General features: G+C 41.3%; 1 protein-coding gene across 1 annotated transcript in view; it reads right to left on the bottom strand.

Annotated features, from left to right (window-relative positions):
* Window positions 1-8,099: 8,099 nt before the first annotated feature.
* Window positions 8,100-24,009, bottom strand: part of LOC311115658 (uncharacterized protein) — a gene marked incomplete at its 5' end in the record, with an annotated part of 80,225 nt that continues 64,315 nt past the window's right edge. Inside the window, 6 exons of the mRNA XM_084190817.1 lie at window positions 8,100-9,711; window positions 10,168-10,214; window positions 11,909-12,082; window positions 13,502-13,675; window positions 15,149-15,322; window positions 16,728-16,901. Coding sequence (XP_084046943.1) covers window positions 9,176-9,711; window positions 10,168-10,214; window positions 11,909-12,082; window positions 13,502-13,675; window positions 15,149-15,322; window positions 16,728-16,901 — 1,279 coding nt within the window. The 3' untranslated portion in view covers window positions 8,100-9,175. The remainder of the gene's footprint in view (window positions 9,712-10,167; window positions 10,215-11,908; window positions 12,083-13,501; window positions 13,676-15,148; window positions 15,323-16,727; window positions 16,902-24,009) is intronic.

Here is a 24,009-nt window from a genome sequence, read left to right as displayed (position 1 = left end):
ATAGATTTTACATGGGAGTCTATGACAGACTTCTGGGCGATTTTCAACCTGACTGAAATCGCCCCAAAAGGGGGGGGAGCCATTTGAAGCACGACTTTAGCCTGATTCGACATTTAGTGGCAGTGTGGCACTGTGGCAGATCAGACGTATAGATTACAACACTGATAACTACTGTTGCCGTTATATAATTGATTAGAAAAAAAATCCCTTCCTTTTCCCGTTTGGCAGTGCGTCGCCCATATCGCCCTATTGAACAGGCCGCCCCTGGCTCCGAGACAGGATTGTGTCGAAGTCACAGATCTGGGGAAGGGTACCAAAACATTTCTGCAGCATTGAAGGTCCCCCAAGAACACAGTGACTTTCATCATTCTTAAATGGAAGAAGTTTGGAACCAAGACTCTTCCTAGAGCTGTCCGCCCGGCCAAACTGAGCAATCGGGGGAGAAGGGCCTTGGTAGGGGAGGTGACGAGGAACCCAATGGTCACTCTGACAGAGCTCCAGAGTTCCTCTGTGGAGATGGGAGAAATTTCCAGAAGGACAACCATCTCTGCAGCACTCCACCAATCAGGCCTTTATGGTAGAGTGGCCAGACGGAAGCCCCTCGTCAGTAAAAGGCACATGACAGCCCGCTTGGAGATTGTCAAAAGGCACCTAAAGGACTCTCAGACCATGAGAAACAAGATTCTATGGTCTGATGAAACCAAGCTTGAACTCTTTGGCCTGAATGCCAAAGCGTCAAGTCTGGAGGAAACCTGACACCATCCCTAAGGTGAAGCATGGTGGTGGTGGCATCATGCTGTGGGGATGGGAAACAAGTCAGGATCAAGGGAAAGAAGAACGGAGCAAAGTACAGAGATATCCGTGATGAAAACCTGCTCCTTAGCACTCAAGACCTCAGACTGGAGTGAAGGTTCGCCTTCCAACAGGACAACGACCCTAAGCACACTTCAGGACAAGTCTCTCTTCAACCTGGTTGATGATGGGGGTGTATCTGGTCTCCTGGGGAGTGGGTTATGAGGGGTTCAACCTGGTTGATGATGGGGGTGTATCTGGTCTCCTGGGGAGTGGGTTATGAGGGGTTCAACCTGGTTGATGATGGGGGTGTATCTGGTCTCCTGGGGAGTAGGTTATGAGGGGTTCAACCTGGTTGATGATGGGGGTGTATCTGGTCTCCTGGGGAGTGGGTTATCAGGGTTCAACCTGGTTGATGATGGGGGTGTATCTGGTCTCCTGGGGGGTTATCAGGGTTCAACCTGGTTGATGATGGGGGTGTATCTGGTCTCCTGGGGGGTAGGGGTTATCAGGGTTCAACCTGATTGATGATGGTGGTGTATCTGGTCTCCTGGGGGGTTATCAGGGTTCAACCTGGTTGATGATGGGGGTGTATCTGGTCTCCTGGGGGGTTATCAGGGTTCAACCTGGTTGATGATGGTGGTGTATCTGGTCTCCTGGGGGGTTATCAGGGTTCAACCTGGTTGATGATGGGGGTGTATCTAGTCTCCTGCGGGGTTATCAGGGTTCAACCTGGTTGATGATGGGGGTGTATCTGGTCTCCTGGGGGGTTATCAGGGTTCAACCTGGTTGATGATGGGGGTGTATCTGGTCTCCTGGGGGTTATTAGGGTTCAACCTGGTTGATGATGGGGGTGTATCTGGTCTCCTGGGGGGGTTATCAGGGTTCAACCTGGTTGATGATGGGGGTGTATCTGGTCTCCTGGGGGTTATCAGGGTTCAACCTGGTTGATGATGGGGGTGTATCTGGTCTCCTGGGGGGTTATCAGGGTTCAACCTGGTTGATGATGGGGGTGTATCTGGCCTCCTGGGGGATGGGGGTTATCAGGGTTCAACCTGGTTGATGATGGGGGTGTATCTGGTCTCCTGTTCATCAGCAGCCTGGTGGTCCAAAATAGCATAACTAGTGTTCTTTAACACCAATAAACCCACCTGTTTAAAAATGAATGTCAATCTAGCAAACCAGTTAACTAAAAGCAACTTTCTAAACAATGTTTTTGTTTGTTTCTAGCTTGTTAGCTGGCTAACTAACATTAAGTTAGCTGGCTAGCCAGTTCCAATAATGACCATATCATATAGCTGACAACGTCTTCCCTTTAACTAATTTATATTCCTTATTACAGGAAAATAAACTCACAACGAAATCATTATTTTACAAGTTAATGGCGAGCTAATTACAAAAAATAGCTTACGGTTGTGAGTGTGACGAAATAAAAGCAGGGCATTCTAGCAGAGGATTTTATAACTTGGACACTGTCTCGTTGGCCTAACATTATATCCTAATTTGACTTTGGTGCAGGTCATGTTGTTCTTCACATTACCGTCTCTGGTAAACACACACACTATATCAAACAAAATCTAAGTTTATGTGTCACATGAACAGGATGAATAAGGTGTAAACGGTACACTGAAATGGTTACTCGCATAGTGGAGTCTTTTGTTTTGACATGTAGCTAGCTAGCTAGCTAGCTAAACAATGAACCATAATCACAAATCATAACGTTACTACCCTGCATGAATCTGCTGGTTGCTAACCAACCAGGTTTAATGTTAGCTAGCTAACATTAGGCTATAACTAGCAATGCAAATGGCTCTGATATACACATTTTATTACTAAACAAATCATACAAGCAACGTTAGCTAGCGAGCCAGAAAGCTAACGTTAGCTAGCTAACAGTACGCTTTAACTTGCAATGAAAACGACTTTCTGACAAAATTAGAAAAGTATAATATCTGAAAATGTAGCTAGCTAGAATCTCATACCCGTATACATAGATGAACGCTTCTCCTTCTCTGTCACGGATGCCATGGTTGTCCTTAGTTTGAAGATGTAATCCGGAGACAAGTGTTTTATACAACAGCCTTCTGTGTGTCCAGAATGTTGTCCATCTCCTTAGCTATCATACTCTGCTTCCACAGAGCATTCCACTGATTTCAAAACTTGTTCCTCCAGAAAGTGGAGAGCAACAAGTTGCAGTTCTACATTATATATATATTTTTAAAGCCACGTTAGAAAGGATTACCTACACATACTGACCAGCTCATGTTATAGAGAGAGCCGTGGTACATGGCAGACCAATCCGAACTCATCTCTCGGCATGTCCAGCCCACCCATTATCTCAGCCAATCATGGCTAGCGGGAAGGTTCCTGTCTTTTTCCAAGGCTAAACCAACTAGGCTCGTAATTTAACAATTTCATTTGTATTTACAGATGGCATACTAGTTTGTTATTAAGGCACATGAAAGTTCATTTCTGCTCCAAAATGCATTTTGATAAAAAATATGTTTACATTCAAATGCCTCTCCTGTGAACTAGTGACGCGCGACATATGCCTAGTTTCCTGAAACTAGTCACATATTGCGTAAGTGGAATAATTAGGTTTTTACAGTCTGACGGATGTGGTGGTTGAAGGATAAGAGTTTTAGGTAGACAGACACATATTTCTGTCCAAATACCTTTCACAATTGCCTCATACAACCTTTGGATTGCTGCCATTGCCGTCTGATTCATCATCCCATTGTGAGGACTAGTCCTTTAACTCTAGGTATACATCAGGGGTCACACAGACACACACAGACACACTCCGTACCTGATGAGCGACGACTAAATATTATCCTTCTTCCTCTTGCTGAGGAGTAGCAGGGGGTACACTCCTATGTACCTGGAATCATTAATGACTAAATCAGTTCCAGAAACAACAAATATCAGTCAAATAATGACATTTAGATTTACCGTCTTAAATGACACAATTAAAAATAAGTGCACAGGGCCTATAATTTCCCAACACTAGAAATGCAGAAATATTTTTAGAGGAAAACGTAATAAAGTGGACCAGCTTGTTTGCTATATTAACCAAGGTTCATATCTTCCTTCTTTCATTTTCTTATTTGCCCATTCATCTGTTTCCTTCATTTCTTTGGTCCTCTAACATTACCTTTAGCTGTACCACAGAACTAGCATTTCTTTGGGCCTCTAACATTACTTTTAGCTATACCACAGAACTAGCATTTCTTTGTCCTCTAACATTACCTTTAGCTGTACCACAGAACTAGCATTTCTTTGTCCTCTAACATTACCTTTAGCTGTACCACAGAACTAGCATTTCTTTGACACTACTCGTATTGAAGTTTTACAGCTAGGACAAAGCTTACAGGTGGAGCCAGGAGCCATTCTGTATGAAAGGTGGATATCAGAAAGAATAGCCCTATACACACAACCTTGACTGATGCAATGCACCAGCGACGTTGTGAGATAAAAACAACACTAACAATAGTAATTAATAAAGAGAGTTTGGCCAACTAAGGAGCTGACCTTGAGCTCACATTCAACGGTCAAGCCCTGACCCTTCTCAAACCCATTAAGGAAGTGCTGTGTTTGAAGGTGTTTGAAGGTGACATGGGTTTCAATGGCTCAATCATTTGGGTCGGGTCTGATAATGGACCTGGTGCTAAACCTAAGCCTGAGGCTAAGACATTTCCCCTCATACCACACTGGAACATAACAATGTGTCCTACTAACTGTTGGCTGCTATTGTAGCCTAGATATAGGATACCTGCCATAACCTCAGGTGCATAGTGGAATGAGCGTTGCTAGTTGCCTGATGAAACAGTACCATAACCTCAGGTGCATAGTGGAATGAGCGTCGCTAGTTGCCAGATGAAACAGTACCATAACCTCAGGTGCATAGTGGAATGGGCATCGCTAGTTGACAGATGAAACAGTACCATAACCCCAGGTGCATAGTGGAATGAGCATCGCTAGTTGCCAGATGAAACAGTACCATAACCTCAGGTGCATAGTGGAATGGGCATCGCTAGTTGACAGATGAAACAGTACCATAACCCCAGGTGCATAGTGGAATGGGCGTCGCTAGTTGACAGATGAAACAGTACCATAACCTCAGGTGCATAGTGGAATGGGCATCGCTAGTTGACAGATGAAACAGTACCATAACCTCAGGTGCATAGTGGAATGGGCATCGCTAGTTGACAGATGAAACAGTACCCGGACCAGTGGGATTTGGTAACTTTTTTTTAAATACAGTTTTTGGATAGTCTCCTTCAGTTGGTTTGTATTTTACAACCAGGTTTGGTTTGTCAGAACACAAGAAATGGGTAGAAAATGTGAATTAAACGAGAAAAAGTCTCAATTTCCTTATAAAGCAGCCAGAGGATGGATAAAGAGATATTTATCAACAGGATGGATAGAAGATTGGGTAGGCTGGGTCGGGAGTTTGGAATTGGTAAACTCAGTGGACGCAGGCTTTTTGAAAGATGGCGTCGCTTGAGGAGGCAAGAAAGAGATTTCTCTTTGGAAAAGTCGATTATTTTTACAAGAAATCGTTTAATTGTATTTCGGAGGAGGAATGGAGGGAAAAAGAGAGGAAGAACAGGATGAAGAGAGAGACGTTGAGTGAATCTGAATATGGAGGAAAATAAAAAAAGACAGATTGTGTCAAAGAAGAAGATGGTTGTCAAGTCCAAACAGAGTGAGCTGTATGCCAGACTGAGTTCTGGAGGGGAAATGGAAGTGAATGAGGGAGAGTTAAGTGAGGTGGAAGGTGTTGTGAAGAGCTTGGAGTCCGAGCCTTGCATCGATGGACCTGATAAAGAAGAATCTGGTCCAGTAGGAGTGACATTTTTGGAGAGAGTGGATCCTTTCTTTTCGGCTGATCCAGTTGTAGTTTCAGGGGGGGGGGGAGGAGTTAGGTGCAGTTGAATCAGTGAGGGAAACCCATAGTGGACTTGTGATAGTTGTTTGTGTTTCTTCTGACCAGAGGGAGCGGGCACTCAGTGTCACGCAACTTGGGTTAAGATCCGTTTCTTGCTTTGCTCTTAGGAACAGGACACCATTGAAAGGAGTGATTTCTGGGGTAGTGTTAAGAGTGGAGGTGGAGCAATTGAAGTTGAAGATTCCTGGTGTTTGTATTGCCTGCTGTTTGGTGCGACGCAGACCCGGTGGTGAGCGTGGTGAAACAGAGGAGTCACTGTCAGTCCTTTTGAGTTTTGAGTCAGAGTCTTTACCCGACAAAGTCATGTTAGGATATAGAAGTTATCCTGTTAGAGCTTTTGTGCCGAATCCACTGCCCTGTTTCAGGTGCAACGGTTATGGGCATGTCCCAGCAGGGTGTAGGAGGGAGATTCCAAGACGTGGGAAGTGTGTAGGAGGGCATGGGACAGAGGATTGGGTAGTTTGGTGGAAGTGTGTAGGAGGGCGTGGGACAGAGGATTGTGTAGTTTGGTGGATAAAGTTGTGTGTGCCAACTGTAGGGCAGCCCATGTTGCTGGGGATCGGAAGTGTCCGGTGCGAGAGAGGCAGGTTGAGGTGGCCAGAGTCAGAGTAGTGCAGAAGGTGTCGTTGAGGCAGTGAAGAGAGTAGAGGAGGATGGGTCAAGGGTCAATCCTGAGAGGATTCCTGTAAGGAGTAGATCTGTGCCAGCACAGAGGGATAGGCTGACGAGTGATATATGCTTCATTATAAACTGGGTGGTTCGAGCCCTGAATGCTGATTGGCTGAAAGCCAATCATACCACGGGTATGACAAAACATGTATTTGTACTGCTCCAATTACGTTGGTAACCAGTTTATAATAGCAATAAGGCACCTCTGGGGTTTGTGGTATATTGCCAATATCTGCGTTGCGTCGTGCGTAAGAACAGCCCTTAGCCGTGGTATATTGGCCATATACCACACCCCCTAGGGCCTTATTGCTTAAGTCAGTTTGTCTTCTTAGCGTTCAGAAGAGTTCCAGGGTGTGTTGAGTGGTGGTGTCCCGTCCAACAGAGTGCTGGATCAAGGGGAAGTCATCAGAGAGGAGATGTTGAGGAACAGGTGTCAGTAATGAAGGTTGCCAGGTGTGTCTAATGTTGAGGAGCAGGTGTGAGTAATGAAGGTTGCCAGGTGTGCAATGTTGAGGAGAAGGTGTGAGTAATGAAGTTTGCCAAGTGTGTCTAATGTTGAGGAGAAGGTGTGAGTATTGCAGGTTGCCAGGTGTGTGTAATGTTGAGGAACAGGTGTGAGTAATGAAGGTTGCCAGGTGTGTCTAATTTTGAGGAGTAGGTGTGAGTAATGAAGGTTGCCAGGTGTGTGTAATGTTGAGGAGCAGGTATGAGTATTGCAGGTTGCCAGGTGTGTGTAATGTTGAGGAACAGGTGTGAGTAATGAAGGTTGCCAGGTGTGTCTAATTTTGAGGAGAAGGTGTGAGTAATGAAGGTTGCCAGGTGTGTGTAATGTTGAGGAGCAGGTGTGAGTAATGAAGGTTGCCAGCTGTGTCTAATGTTGAGGAGAAGGTGTGAGTAATGCAGGTTGCCAGGTGTGTGTAATGTTGAGGAACAGGTGTGAGTAATGAAGGTTGCCAGGTGTGTGTAATGTTGAGGAGCAGGTGTGAGTAATGAAGGTTGCCAGGTGTGTCTAATGTTGAGGGGTAGGTGTGATTAATGAAGATTGCCAGGTGTGTCTAATGTTGAGGGGCAGGTGTGAGTAATCAAGGTTGCCAGGTGTGTGTAATGTTGAGGAGCAGGTGTGAGTAATGAAGGTTGCCAGATGTGTGTCATGAAGGTTGCCAGGTGTTTCTAATGTTGAGGAGCAGGTGTGAGTAATGAAGGTTGCCAGGTGTGTCAAATGGTGAGGAGCAGGTGTTAGTAATGAAGGTTGCCAGGTGAGTCTAATGTTGAGGAGCAGGTGTGAATAATGAAGGTTGCCAGGTGTGTCTAATGTTGAGGAGTAGGTGTGAGTAATGAAGGTTGCCAGGTGTGTCAAATTTTTGAGGAGCAGGTGTGAGTAATGAAGGTTGCCAGGTGTGTCTAATGTTGAGGAGCAGGTGTGAGTAATGAAGGTTGCCAGGTGTTTGTAATGTTGAGGAGCAGGTGTGAGTAATGAAGGTTGCCAGGTGAGTCTAATGATGGGTTGCCAGGACCGGTGATTAGTAGACCGGTGACGTCTAGCGCCAGAGAGGGGGAGAGGGAGAGACATGTGACATCAAGCCTTCCTCTTCACCTGAATAAGACCCATTTCTATGGACTGAACACAACCCCTAGTACTGTATTCCATTTCCTGTCCTGCCATATTCTGATCAATATTACAACATTTCAACCTCTTCTTTCATCGGTTTGATGAACCTTTATTAGTCAAATCTGTCACATGTACATTTCATTCAGTGGAATTGAGTTCATACAGAAACAAGATTGTTGTGTCAAGAATTTGACAAATAAACATTATACAGACAATAATATTTACAAACTCCAAGAAGCCCAATAACAACAAGATCAATGATTTCTAAATGAAACCAGTTTTTTCAACACAGTATGGTGATTCATTCTATTAATGAATGACTCTAGTTGACAATGTCTGTCAACTTCAATGGCCCTCACTACATATTCGTCGCCAAACCCACTGGCTCCAGGCCATCTATAAATTACTGCTAGGCAAATCCCCGTCTTATCTTAGCTCACTGGTCACCATACTAACACCCACCCGTAGTCTGCGCTCCAGCAGGTATATCTCACTGGTCATCCCCAAAGCCAACACCTCCTTTGGCCGCCATTCCTTCCAGTTCTCTGCTGCCAATGACTGGAACGAACTGCAAAAATCTCTGAAGCTGGAGACTCTTATCTCCCTCACTAACTTTAAGCATCAGTTGTCAGAGCACCTTACCGATCACTGCACCTGTACACAGCCCATCTGAAATTAGCCCACCCAACTACCTCATCCCCATATTGTTATTTATTTTACTAATTTGCACCCCAGTATCACTATTTGCACATCATCTTTTGCACATCTAGCATTCCAGTAATAATACGCAATTGTAACTATTTTGCACTATGGCCTATTTATTGCCTTACCTCCATAACTTACTACATTCGCACACACTGTATATATATTTTCTGTTATATTTTTGACTTTATGTTTTGTTTTACCCCATATGTAACTCTGTGTTGTTATTTTTATCGCACTGCTTTGCTTTATCTTGGCCAGGTCGCATTTGTAAATGAGAACTTGTTCTCAACTGGCTTACCTGGTTAAATAAAGGTGAAATAAAAAATAAATAAATAAAAGTGTGTGTTCATGAATATTTACAATATATGTTTACACACTAGAGAGATATTCTACATTGTTGCTCCAGTGTGTCTTGCTGAACATGACCATGATTAGAGTGAAACATCATGTTATGTTTGACACAGAGACACTGAGGCGCCATCATACCAAACATTAAACCCTGGATAGAGGGGCTCAGTGAATGTGGAGTGGAATGTGTACAGGTGGGTCAGTGTGTCAGAGGAGACTCTGTAGAAGGACAGAGTGCTGGCTGGCCAATCCAGATACACTCCTACTCTGTGGGAGCTGGAGGAGGGGACGTCTATGGTAGTGTGATTATTATTGTGACAGGTAATGTAACTGTTGTCAGAGCAGAACAGACTCCAGGACTTGTCACTGTATCCAATCCCACAGTCCTCAAGCCTTCCTCTCCTGCTGATTCCTTTATATGTCACTCCTATATCAACCCTGCTCCCACTCCACTCTACCTCCCAGTAACAGCGCCCAGTCAGACCCTCTCTACACAGCACCTGGTACCAGTCCTCAAATCTCTCTGGGTGATCAGGATACGGCTGGTACCCTCCCCTACATGTCACCTTTCTGTTCTCCTCAGACAGACAGAGGCATCTGTTTACTGTGTTTAGGTCCAGTGTGAGATCACAGACATCTGATGGATGAAACCAGACACAATATTAGAAATCATCATCATTCACATTAGAATGTTAACTCACTTTTAACTAATTCATTTAATGTAGATGTTTCTAGGTATCAAAAGGAGAAGTTAAGGTAACTTGAGACTTGTTGAATGATCATATGTTATACTGTATGGTAATATAAAACACACTTATTCCCATTACTTACACACACACACACACCTGTATGCATGCATGAACACAAACACACATTTCTAAAGTAACACGAACACGCCACACACACACATACACAGACACACACATTGTCAAAGCAACTCTTTGTAAACTTTGGTGTCCCTGATTTGTGCTTCTGTAGAACTACAGCTGATATTTAATATGACCAAGTAGGTAATGATGGTGGTCTTTGACTTTGACTTCACTTGAATTATGACTTATTCTTAGTCATATTCTTCACAGCAGTCAACACTCACATTTTCTAAGTCCAGGTTTCATTGTGTTCTCTCCACCATGTTCCACACTGTAGCGGTAAGCAGAAGAACAGACAGTCATTGAGGGATACACCTGAACTCTCACACACACACACACACACACACACACACACACACACACACACACACACACACACACTGTCAGCATATAACAGCATATAACTTTGTCCAAGTGTGCGTGTGTCTGTGTCCAGTGTGTGTGTGTGTGTGTGTCCAGTGTGTGTGTGTGTGTCTGTGTCCAGTGTGTGTGTGTGTGTGTGTGTTTGTGTGTCCAGTGTGTGTGTGTGTGTGTGTCTGTGTCCAGTGTGTGTGTGTGTCCAGTGTGTGTGTTTGTGTGTGTGTGTGTGTGTTTGTGTGTGTGTGTCCAGTGTATGTGTGTGTGTGTCCAGTATGTGTGTGTGTGTCCAGTATGTGTGTGTGTGTCCAGTGTGTGTGTGTGTCCAGTGTGTGTGTGTGAGTGTCCAGTGTGTGTGTGTGTTCAGTGTGTGTGTTTCCTTTGTGTGTGTGTGTGTGTGTTTCCTATGTGTGTGTGTGTGTGTGTCCTTTGTGCGTATGTTTCCAGTGTGTGTGTGTGTGTGTGTGTCCAGTGTGTGTGTGTCCAGTGTCTGTGTGAATGTGTGTGTCCATTGTGTGTGTGTGTGTGTGTGTGTCCAGTGTGAGTATTTGTGTGTGTGTGTGTCTGTGTGTGTCCAGTGTGTGTGTGCGTGTGTGTGTTTGAACAGTGTGTGTGTGTCTGTGTGTGTCCAGTATATATGTGTGTCCAGTGTGTGTGTGTGTGTCAAGTGTGTCCAGTGTGTGTGTGTGTGTGTGTGTGTGTGTGTGTGTGTGTGTCCAGTGTGTGTGTGTGTGTGTGTGTGTGTGTCCAGTGTGTGTGTCCAGTGTGTATGTGTTTGTCCAGTGTGTGTGTGTCCAGTGTGTGTGTGTGTCCAGTGTGTGTGTGTGTGTCCAGTGTGTGTGTGTGTGTGTGTGTGTCCAGTGTGTGTGTTTGTTTCTTTTTTGTGTGTGTGTCGAGTGTGTGTGTGTGTGTGTGTGTGTGTGTGTGTCCATTTTGAGTGAGTGAGTGATTGTGTGTGTGTCCAGTGTGTGTGTGTGTGTGTGTGTGTATCCAGTGTGTGTGTGAGTGTTTGTCCAGTGTGTGTTTGTTTGTCCAGTGTTTGTGTGTCCAGTGTATGTGTCCAGTGTGTGTGTGTGTGTGTGTGTGTGTGTGTGTGTTTGTGGGTCCAGTGTGTGTGTGTGTGTCCAGTTTGTGTACTGATACACATGCACACACACACACACTGGACACACACACACACACACACACACACACACACAGAAACACACACATACACACACTGGAGACACACACAATGGACACACACACACACTGGACCCACACAGGACACACACACACAGAACACACACACACACAGGACACACACACACACTGGACACGCAAACACACATACACACACACACACACACACACACACACTGGACACACATACACACACACAGACACACACACACACAGGACAAACACACACACACACTCCGGACACACACACACACACACTGGACACACACACACACTGGACACACTGCACACACACACACACACACACACACACACACACACAGTCTTTATATAACTTAGTCCAAGTGGTGGTCAGAATGTTTGTCTTAACTAGCCTGATAACTCCAACATGTCTGATATGAACATTGACATAAACCCTCTACATACTTAAGTTTCTCCAGTCTGCAGTGTGGATCCTCCAGTCCAGCAGAGAGTAGTCTGACTCCTGAGTCTCCTGGGTGATTGTAGCTCAGATCCAGCTCTCTCAGGTGTGAGGGGTTTGACTTCAGAGCTGAGACCAGAGAAGCACAGCCTTCCTCTGTGACTAGACAGCCTGACAGCCTGCAAAGAGTAAAATCATATTAAAACCACACTGCTATTCTTTGGTGGTCAAAATAGTGGCAGTATATTTTATTCAACATATATTCAGATATATCAGTGTCCTTAAACCTGCCATATCTATTCATAAATTAATGTATCATTATTAGAATTTATCATAATATTGCTTGTAGAGAGAAACATGTATAGTACAAATATTTGAGTAGACTGACCAGAGCAGTTTGAAAAGCAGTATCAGTCAAAAGACAGACAGTGAGGTATCAGATTTAGATTGTATTGAGTATACAGTCCACACCATATCTATTTTGACAAAGATAACATTTTAAATATGGCTCTATATTCCAGCATTTTGGATTTGAGATCAAATGTTTCATATGAGGTGACAGTATATAATGTCACCTTTTATTTGAGGGTATTTTAATACATATCTGTTTCACCGTTTAGAAATGAAAGCACTTTATGTATCTAGTCCCCCTATTTGAAGAAGTCAAACGTATTCTGACCAATTCAATTATAATGCATTAAAGTAGTCAAAAGTTTAGTATTTGGTCCCAAACTCGTTGGTTGCATTTGCAGTTTGTTTTGGTTGTGTTTTGGGTTATGTTTTGTCCAATAGTAACTGAATGGTGGATGATGACTGGAGTAATTTTCTGTCTAAGTGAGTAGATAACATGTTTCTAAACACTACTAAAGTAATCCTGATGATGCTATGATTAAGAAAAATCATGAATAATAATGAGTGAGAAAGTTACAGAGGCTACAACAAAACATGCTAACCTCTCACCATTACCAATAACAGAGGGGGTTCCTCTGTAACTTTCTCATTCATCATCATTCACCATTCATTCATGATTATTCATAATCATGATAGCATCCACATGAATGTAGAAGTGTTCAGAAACATATTCTATTCTTACTGACAATACAAGTGAAGTGACTATAAAATGACAGGACATTTTTCACCATTCAGTTTCTATTGGGAAAAACATCATCCAAAACACAACTAAAACAAACTGCAAATGCATTCAACAAGTTTGTAGAATCACAAGCTTGATGTAATCACTGCAGGTAAGGAATATGGGACCAAATACTAAACTTATGACTACTTTAATACAATATAAGAGACTGTGTCCAAATTATTACGACTTGTTCAAATGGGAGAACTAGATACATACAGTGCTTTCATTTCTAAACAGTAAAACAGATATGTATGAAAATATCCTCAAATAAAAGGTGACATTCTGTACTGTTGCCTAATATGAAACTTTATATCTCAAATCCAAAATGCTGGAGCATAGCACCAAATGTAAAACTGTAAACTTCACTGTCCAAACACATATGGTGTGGACTATGTGTGCCTGATAAACACATGTGGATCTGGTGAACAGTTATCACTTGTTGACCAACTACAGGAATACTGACCTCAGAGTCTCCAGTTTACAGTGGGGATTCCCCAGTCCAGCAGAGAGCAGCTTCACTCCTGAATCCTTCAGGTCATTGTTACTCAGATCAAGCTCTCTCAGGTGTGAGGGGTTTGACTTCAGAGCTGAGACCAGAGAAGCACAGCCTTTCTCTGTGACTCCACAGCCTGACAGCCTGCAAATAGTCAAATCATATTAAAACCACACTGCTATTCTTTGGTGGTGAAAGTATAGTGGCAATATATTTTTTCAACATATTCAGATATATCAGTGTCCTGAAACCTGCCATATCTATTAATAAATTAATGAATGTTTCATTATTAGAAATGATCATATATTGATTGTAGAGAGAAACATGTATAGTACAAATATTTGAGTAGACTGACCAGAGCAGTTTAAAAAGCAGTATCAGTCAAAAGACAGACAGTGAGGTATCAGATTTAGATTGTATTGAGTATACAGTCCACACCATATCTATTTTGACAAAGATAACATTTTAAATGTGGCTCTATGCTCCAGCATTTTGGATTTGAGATCAAATTTTTCATATGAGGTGACAGTATATAATGTCACTTTTTATTTGAGGGTATTTTCATACATATATGTTTCACCGTTTAGAAATGAAAGCACTTTATGTATCTAGTCCCCCACTTTTGAAGAAGTCATAAGTATTTTGATAAATTCACTCATAGTGTTTTAAAGTAGTCAAAAGTTTAGTATTTGGTCCGATATTCCTTGAACACAATGACTACATCAAGCTTGTGACTCAAACTCGTTGGTTGCATTTGCAGTTTGTTTTGGGTTATGTTTTGCCCGATAGTAACTGAATGGTGGATGATGACTGGAGTAATTTTCTGTCTAAGTGAGTAGATAACATGTTTCTAAACACTACTAAATTAATCCTGATGATGCCATGATTAAGAAACATCATGATTGAATCATGAATAATAATGAGTGAGAAAGTTACAGAGGCTACAACAAAACATGCTAACCTCTCACCATTACCAATAACAGAGGGGGTATGATCCTTGTTCCTCTGTAACTTTCTCATTCATCAGCATTCACGATTCATTCATGATTATTCATAATCATGGTAGCATCCACATGAATGTAGAAGTGTTCAGAAACATATTCTATTCTTACTGACAATACAAGTGAAGTGACTCCAAAATGACAGGACATTATTCACCATTCAGTTTCTATTGGGAAAAACATCATCCAAAACACAACCAAAACAAACTGCAAATGTATTCAACAAGTCTGTAGAATCACAAGCTTGATGTAATCACTGCAGGTAAGGAATATGGGACCAAATACTAAACTTAAGACTACTTTAATACAATATAAGTGAATATGTCCAAATTATTACGACTTTTTCAAATGTGAGAACTAGATACATAAAGTGCTTTCATTTCTAAACAGTAACACAGATATGTATGAAAATACTCTCAAATAAAAGGTGACATTATATACTGTCACCTAATATGAAACATTTGATCTCAAATCCAAACTGCTGGAGCATAGCACCAAATGTAAAACTGTAAGCTTCACTGTCCAAACACATATGGTGTGGACTATGTGTGCCTGGTAAACACATGTGGATCTGGTGAACAGTTATCACTTGTTGACCAACTACAGGAATACTGACCTCAGAGTCTCCAGTTTACAGTGGGTATTCCCCAGTCCAGCAGAGAGCAGCTTCACTCCTGAATCCTTCAGGTCATTGATACTCAGATCCAGCTCTCTCAGGTGTGAGGGGTTTGAGTTCAGAGCTGAGACCAGAGCAGCACAGCCTTCCTCTGTGACTAGACAGCCTGACAGCCTGCAAAGAGTCAAATCATATTAAAACCACACTGCTATTCTTTGGTGGTGAAAATAGTGGCAGTATATTTTTTCATTCATACCAGTGTCCTGAAACCTTCCATTTATATATTATTATTAGAAAAAATCATAATATTGCTTGTAGATAGAAAAATGTATAGTACAAATATTTGAGTAGACTGACCAGAGCAGTTTAAAAAGCAGTATCAGTCAAAAGACAGACAGTGAGGTATCAGATTTAGATTGTATTGAGTATACAGTCCATACCATATCTATTTTGACAGTGAAGCTAACATTTTAAATGTGGCTCTATACTCGTACATTTTGGATTTGAGATCAAATGTTTCATATGAGGTGACAGTATATAATGTCACCTTTTATTTGAGGTTATTTTAATACATATCTGTTTCACCGTTTAGAAATGAAAGCACTTTATGTATCTAGTCCCCCATTTGAAGAAGTCATAAGTATTCTGACCAATTCACTTACAGTGTATTAAAGTAGTCAAAAGTTTAGTATTTGGTCTCAAACTCGTTGGTTGCATTTGCAGTTTGTTTTGGTTGTGTTTTGGGTTATGTTTTGTCCAATAGTAACTGAATGATGGATGATGACTGGAGTAATTTTCTGTCTAAGTGAGTAGATAACATGTTTCTAAACACTACTAAATATATCCTGATGATGCCATGATTAAGAAAAATTATGAATGAATCATGAATAATAATGAGTGAGAAAGTTACAGAGGCTACAACAAAACATGCTAACCTCTCACCATTACCAATAACAGAGGGGGTATGATCCTTGTTCCTCTGTAACTTTCTCATTCATCATTATTCACGATTCATATATGATTATTCATAATCATGGTAGCATCCACATGAACGTAGAAGTGTTCAGAAACATCTTCTATTCTTACTGACTATACAAGTGAAGTGACTCCAAAATGACAGGACATTATTCACCATTCAGTTTCTATTGGGAAAAACATCATCCAAAACACAACCAAGACAAACTGCAAATGTATTCAACAAGTTAGTAGAATCACAAGCTTGATGTAATCACTGCAGGTAAGGAATATGGGACCAAATACTAAACTTTTGACTAAATGAATTTGTCCAAATTATTACGACTTTTTCAAACGGGAGAACTAGACACATAAAGTAATTTCATTTCTAAACAGTAACACAGATACGTATGAAAATATCCTCAAATAAAAGGTGACATTATATACTGTCGCCCAATATGAAACATTCTATCTCAAATACAAAATGCTGGAGCATAGCACCAAATAATTTTAAACTGTAAGCTTCACTGTCCAAACACATATGGTGTGGACTAAGTGTACCTGGTAAACACATGTGGATCTGGTGAACAGTTATCACTTGTTGACCAAATACAGGAATACTGACCTCAGAGTCTTCAGTTTACAGTGGGGATTCCCCAGTCCAGCAGAGAGCAGCTTCACTCCTGAATCCTTCAGGTCATTGTTACTCAGGTCCAGCTCTCTCAGGTGTGAGGGGTTTGACTTCAGAGCTGAGACCAGAGAAGCACAGCCTTCCTCTGTGACTAGACAGCCTGACAGCCTGCAAAGATTCAAATCCTATTAAAACCACACTGCCTATTCTTTGGTGGTGAAGATAGTGCCAGTATATTTTGTCAACATTTTCAGATACATCAGTTTATTGAAACCTACCATATCTACTTATAAATGTATCCTTATTAAAAATTAAAAATGATCAGAGTATTGCTTGTAGAGAGAAATATATAAAGTACAAATATTTCAGTAGACTGACCAGACCAGTTTAAAAAGCATTATCAGTCAAAAGACAGACAGTGAGGTATCAGATTTAGATTGTATTGAGTATACAGTCCACACCATATCTATTTTGACAGTGAAGCTAACATTTGAAATTTGGCTCTATACTCCAGCATTTTGGATTTGAGATCAAATGTTTAATATGAGGTGACAGTATATAATGTCACCTTTTATTTGAGGGTATTTTCATACATATCTGTTTCACCGTTTAGAAATGAAAGCACTTTATGTATCCAGTCCCTCTATTTGAAGAAGACATAAGTATTCTGACCAATTAACTTATAGTGTATTAAAGTAGTCAAAAGTTTAGTATTTGGTCTGTCGTAGAATTACAACATTATGTTAATCACACCTTTACAGTAGCTTGCGAAAGTATTCTTAATTGGATTGAGGTCTGGGCTTTGACTAGGCCATTCCAAGACATTAAAATGTTTCCCCTTAAACCACTCGAGTGTATGCTTAGGGTCATTGTCCTGCTGGAAGGTGAACCCTCAAGAATTTCCCTGTATTTAGCACCTTCCATCAGTCCTTCAATTCTGACCAGTTTCCCAGTCCCTGCCGATGAAAAACGTCCCCACAGCATGATGCTGCCACCACCATGCTTCACTGTGGGGATGGTGTTCTCGGGGTGATGAGAGGTGTTGGGTTTGCGCCAGACATAGCGTTTTCCTTGATAGCCAAAAGCTCAATTTTAATCTCATCTGACCAGAGTACCTTCTTCCATATGTTTGGGGAGTCTCCCATATGCCTTTTTGCTTATTTTTTTCTTAAAGCAATGGCTTTTTTCTGGCCACACTTCCGTAAAGCACAGCTGTGTGGAGTGTACGGTTTAAAGTGGTCCTATGGACAGATACTCCAATCTCCGCTGTGGAGCTTTGCAGCTCCTTCAGGGTTATCTTTGGGCTCTTTGTTGCCTCTCTGATTAATGCCCTCCTTGCCTGGTCCATGAGTTTTGGATTGATGGTTGTATAATGCAAGGTATCATGGTATGGATGGTTGTGAGGAGAACCCTCCCTCCAGGTGATTAATTAACACCCAACTTCATAAATTAAGGCAAAGACTTAGTGTCCTATGTTGCATTAGTATGTCTGTATAAACAAGCAGTAAATGAACTGGAGACAGATATTTGGCTCCATGTAAATCTTGATGTCTGTTACATGAGAGCACAATGTACCTTTGTATAATTTCACGTATCTGTTCTTCGTCACAAGGACTCAGGAAGACTATAAAGAGTTGTAAACGAATCCTGTTTATTTTGGGGCTTTAACTCGACACCTTAACTGTAACCTTAGCTTTAACTTGGTGACTGTTAACACTCCATTACTGCAGTAATTAATAAAGCTAAATTGCTTTGAGGAAATCTAAAAGTCTCTCCTTTGATTCGAATAATTACCACGACAGTTCCCATATTCCTTGCCGACAATGACTAAATCAAGCTTGTGACTGCCATGATTAAGAAATATCATGAATGAATCATGAATAATAATGAATGAGAGAGTTACAGAGGCTACAACAAAACACCTCTCACTATTAACATCAAATAAAAGGTGACATTCTGTACTGTTGCCTAATATGAAACATTATATCTCAAATCCAAAATGCTGGAGCATAGCAAAACATTTAAAACTGTAAGCTTCACTGTCCAAACACATATGGTGTGGACTATGTGTGCCTGGTAAACACATGTGGATCTGGTGAACAGTTATCACTTGTTGACCAAATACAGGAATACTGACCTCAGAGTCTCCAGTTTACAGTGGGGATCCCCCAGTCCAGCAGAGAGCAGCTCCACTCCTGAATCCTCCAGGTCATTGTAGCTCAGGTCCAGCTCTCTCAGGTGTGAGGGGTTTGACTTCGGAGCTGAGACCAGAGAAGCACAGCCTTTCTCTGTGACTCCACAGCCTGACAGCCTGACAAAGAGATCATCATGATTTCACAAACACAATGTTAATTTAACACAAGTAGTGTAGAAGGACAATGGCTGATGTCTCTTTGTCCTGTCTCGGAGCTCTACTGACAATTATTTCGACCTCATGGCTTGGTTTTTGCTCTGACATGCACTGTCAACCGTGGGACCTACAGTGGCTTGCGAAAGTATTCACCCCCCTTGGCATTTTTCCTATTTTGTTGCCTCACAACCTGGAATTAAAATGGATTTTTGGGGGGTGGGGGGGTGTTGTATCATTTGATTTACACAACATGCCTACCACTTTGAAGATGCAAAATATTTTTTTGGGTGAAACAAACAAGAAATAAGACAAAAAAACAAAAAACTTGAGCGTGCGTAACTACTTTGTAGAGCCACCTTTTGCGGCAATTACAGCTGCAAGTCTCTTGGGGTATTACATTTTTAAATTTTAAATTTCATTTAGCAGTCGCTATCCAGAGCGACTTACAGTTAGTGAGTTTCTGATCTTTTTTTATAACCCAACCCTGATCTGTACTTCTCCACAACTTTGTCCCTGACCTGTTTGGAGAGCTCCTTGGTCTAAATGGTGCAGCTTGCTTGGTGGTGCCACAGACTCTGGGGCCTTTCAGAACAGGTGTACATATACTGAGATCATGTGACACTTAGATTGCACACAGGTGGACTTTATTTCATTTCACTTCACCAATTTGAACTATTTTGTGTATGTCCATTACATGAATTCCAAATAAAAATCCATTTAAATTACAGATTGTAATGCAACAAAATAGGAAAAACGCCAAGGGGGATGAATACTTTTGCAAGGCACATCTAATTTCCAGTGTCTAGTGTATGAGTTTATGTTAAAGGTGAATCAACAGTTACTACATCCATTTTTGGATCCACATCCATTTTTGGATCCACATCCATTTTTGGACTTATTAATTAATGATATCTACCCATTGATTCAGAAAATAATATAACTTATAAATGCCTCATGAGCTTAGTTCAACTGCCATGACCGACTTTGGGAAGCTCTGCTCAGCAGAACCCAAAATACACTTTTTTTTTTACTCCAAACACTGTAAAGCCTCAAAACATGGTTAAAACTATAGTTTTTGTACCATGGATGGTCAGTCTTAGCATCCATCCTCTGTCTATACATTTATGTGGATACATTTCTCCAGCCCATGCCCAGCTTTTTTACCAAAACAGTGGCAGGGAAGACACTTTGTGGGTGGGTGGGTGGGTGGGTGGGTGGATGGATGGATAACTGTGAAGTAATGAGTGACCATTTTAGAAAATCATGGGACATATATTTTTGCTGCTTGTAGCCTATAACTGATGCTTCGTGGTCTTATGCAGCCATCTATTGGAAATTTAGCAATTAAAAGTTATTAATTCACATAAAGACATTGGTGAGGCAGCTGATAAATAAAGTGTATTTTTCTTGTTAATTCTTTAGATCAGTCTCAAACCTGCCCCACCTATCCCACGCCAATTGCTGGACTTTCACATAGAGGTTACTAGGTCACCCAGTTCAAACCACATTTGAAAAATAAAACAAATGTGTCTTATTTATCAAGTGTTCTGCCTTGCAATAACAAATATCATAAAATAACTAATAACAACAAAAAAACAGCAAAACGCTTGACAGGTTTTGATTAACAAAATAATCAAAATATTATTTAGTACTATAATTGTATTTACTAAGATAATATTATTACTAAAATAGTTTCTAAAAGTGTTCTAGGCTACCCTACCCTAGAATTTGGGTTAAGGTTAAGGCTAAAATAGGTTATACCTAGGGTTAGGGGTTAGGGTTATGGCTAAAATAGAATTAGGGTTAAGGGTTAAGGCTAAAATCGGTTATATTTAGGGTAAGAGTTTCTGTATAGCACTTTATGACATCTGCTGATGTAAAAAGGGCTTTATAAATACATTTGATTGATTGATTGATTGATTGATTGTTAGGTTTAGGGTTTGTAAGGCAAAAAAAACAGTATGGGTTTATGGCACTCTTGCGCCTCCCTGTGGCCGTCTGTGGGTACTACATAACTCATTCACGACATCTGCTAGGTTCATAATCTGAGGTAGCAACTGCGTCAGATCTACAAATCCATTAGCTAGACCACCCGATTAGACAACAATCACCCCATTATATCCATTTGGTTTGCAACTCAGTGAACCTGCGCAGCATTCGCTCAATTCCATGCCTACAAACTAAGATTTCGATGAATATCAAATTACCCAGCAGCCATTTAGAAACAACAAGTCGTCAAAAAAATGGTTATTTCTTACTTAAAAAATGTATTCTGGCTGTTTAAATCGTGAAAAAGAGAACAGGGACGTGTTTTTTTTAGATTGTACACTTTTTCTTAAAACATATATGGTTAACCATGACCAGAAACTGTTTAACGTTTGATGGCTACACGCCAGCTATCGTGGTGCAGACAGTGGCTAACCACAACGTGTATTCAGGTGAACAGTGAGGTCGCTCACCAAGTTACCTGAGGTAAACCTAAAGGGTTAACGCTCACTAAGTAGCCGTAACCTTGTTAATAATAAGTTACCTGAGGTAAACCTACAGGGTTAACGCTCACTAAGTAGCCATAACCTTGTTAATAATAAGTTACCTGAGGTAAACCGTTAACGCTCACCAAGTAGCCTTAACCTTGTTAATAATAAGTTACCTGAGGTAAACCTACAGGGTTAACGCTCACTAAGTAGCCGTAACCTTGGTAATAATAAGTTACCTGAGGTAAACCTACAGGGTTAACGCTCACCAAGTAGCCGTAACCTTGTTAATAATAAGTTACCTGAGGTAAACCTACAGGGTTAACGCTCACTAAGTAGCCGTAACCTTGGTAATAATAAGTTACCTGAGGTAAACCTACAGGGTTAACGCTCACCAAGTAGCCGTAACCTTGTTAATAATAAGTTACCTGAGGTAAACCTACAGGGTTAACGCTCACCAAGTAGCCGTAACCTTGGTAATAATAACTTACCTGAGGTAAACCTACAGGGTTAACGCTCACCAAGTAGCTGTAACCTTGTTAATAATAAGTTACCTGAGGTAAACCTACAGGGTCAACGCTCACCAAGTAGCCGTAACCTTGTTAATAATAAGTTACCTGAGGTAAACCTACAGGGTTAACGCTCACCAAGTAGCCGTAACCTTGGTAATAATAAGTTACCTGAGGTAAACCTACAGGGTTAACGCAGGCAGGTCTCATTGATAACAATAGTGAAGCTGGTATTGTGACGCAGAACAATGGGCTGGGAATAGAACATTCTGAAGGCGAGTCGGTGTCACGGAGCTCAATAGAACTAATAGGAGCTGGTAGGGTGAAAAATGACCAAACATAAGGCCTGTTTTTTCGCAATTACATCATAACCAGGGACAGAAGTTAATATTATGAAACTGGGCTCCATGGCGGATGCAATGAACTAATTTTATCAGAAATAAACGTTGTAAAAAATGTCACTTGAGGCGCCCCGAAAATAATATTCAAAAGTTCAGTCCTTGGACACAGAGGGATTAAACACTAAAGTTACCGTCCATCTAGTGAAGAGAGGAGAACCGGACAGAGGGATGGTAGGTAGCCAGCATCCGTCAACGAGAGAGGGAGAAGCCCTCCACGGTATTTAACAGGTGGAAGAAACAACCAGGGAGCTCCATCGGTCCACAAGAAAAGCAGGCAGCCGGTGATGATGTAGTGGTAGCTAGGATAACTAGGATGCTGCTGGTAAAGAGTAGCTAGCTTAGCTAGCTGTACCGACTAGCTTGGATAGCTAGCAGGTCGTTCGTCTGTCCCTCGAGGATGATGACGAACCCGTTGAACCACACAATTAAACAAGACTAGCGAGTGAAAAGGATCTGGCTACACTCATACTGTCACTGACCATTAAGCAAAAAAGCAAATTGAACAATAAACTTCGGCGTCTCAACACTGTAACGAACTCTGTCGTTATTTCCCAACATCACCTCAGCCCACTCTGCGCGTAACTGGACAATATGCTTGGCGCCAAACCGTACGTGGACGCGGACAGTTCTTTACGGGGACGCGGACAGTTTCAGAACGCGGACATAAGCACTGCCACACAATAAACTAAACCAAGTCTTTACAGTGGCTTACATTAGTAATATTCATTTTTTATTATGTAAAACAAAATGATTCGTTTTTTAAAACAATGTTTTGAGATCTGGGCCCATATCCAAAAAGCGTCTCAGAGTAGAAAATGTGTCGTATAAGTGCTGAGAATAAAGCCGTTTTAGTCCTACTCTTATGGGTATAAATTAAAGCTATGCATGAAGCCTCTTTATTCATAAGTTTCCCACCTAGTTGGCAGATATTTAGGACACCTCATGAGCTGTACTAACCAGTTAAGAGGTACCAGCAGGTGTCTTGATAATAGAAACATGCAGTGAGTCAGTGGTTCCTGTGCAACATGTAATTGCTTTGGAGCAGTGGCGACCTGTCATTCAGGGCAGAGCCCCACCTGTTTAGCAGATGCTCTTACCCAGAGCGATTTACAGTAAGTGCATTCATCTTAAGATAGCTAGGTGAGACAACCAGATAATACAGCAAACATACAGGATACGAACATTCAATTTCAGCTAAACAATGGATATATAGCGTTTTGCAATAAAAATAATAATAATTATCTACATCTAAAATCTATTAATTAAACATCTGAGAACAGTAATATTGAATATTGAATAAGCAACCATTTCTGATTAAAAAACACATGTGAAAAATTGTGGAAATAGCATTTAGGAAATAAACTCTTAATAATTCTTAAACAAAATTGTAATCTCACCTCTTAGCTTTGGTGTCATGTTCCCCAGAGAGACTCATTTTAGAGGCAGGGCCCCCCTCCTCTCTCTCCCCAGAGAGACTCATTTTAGACCACTGACCCCTAAACAGAGATCCAACATGTTGGTTGTAGTTAACACAGTAATTCT

This window comes from Coregonus lavaretus, assembly GCF_964263955.1.
Source record: "Coregonus lavaretus genome assembly, contig: HAP1_SCAFFOLD_554, whole genome shotgun sequence".
In the NCBI taxonomy this organism is placed as follows: domain Eukaryota; kingdom Metazoa; phylum Chordata; class Actinopteri; order Salmoniformes; family Salmonidae; genus Coregonus; species Coregonus lavaretus.
Note: the sequence above shows the minus strand (reverse complement) of the source record. Positions and strands in the feature narration are given on the sequence as shown.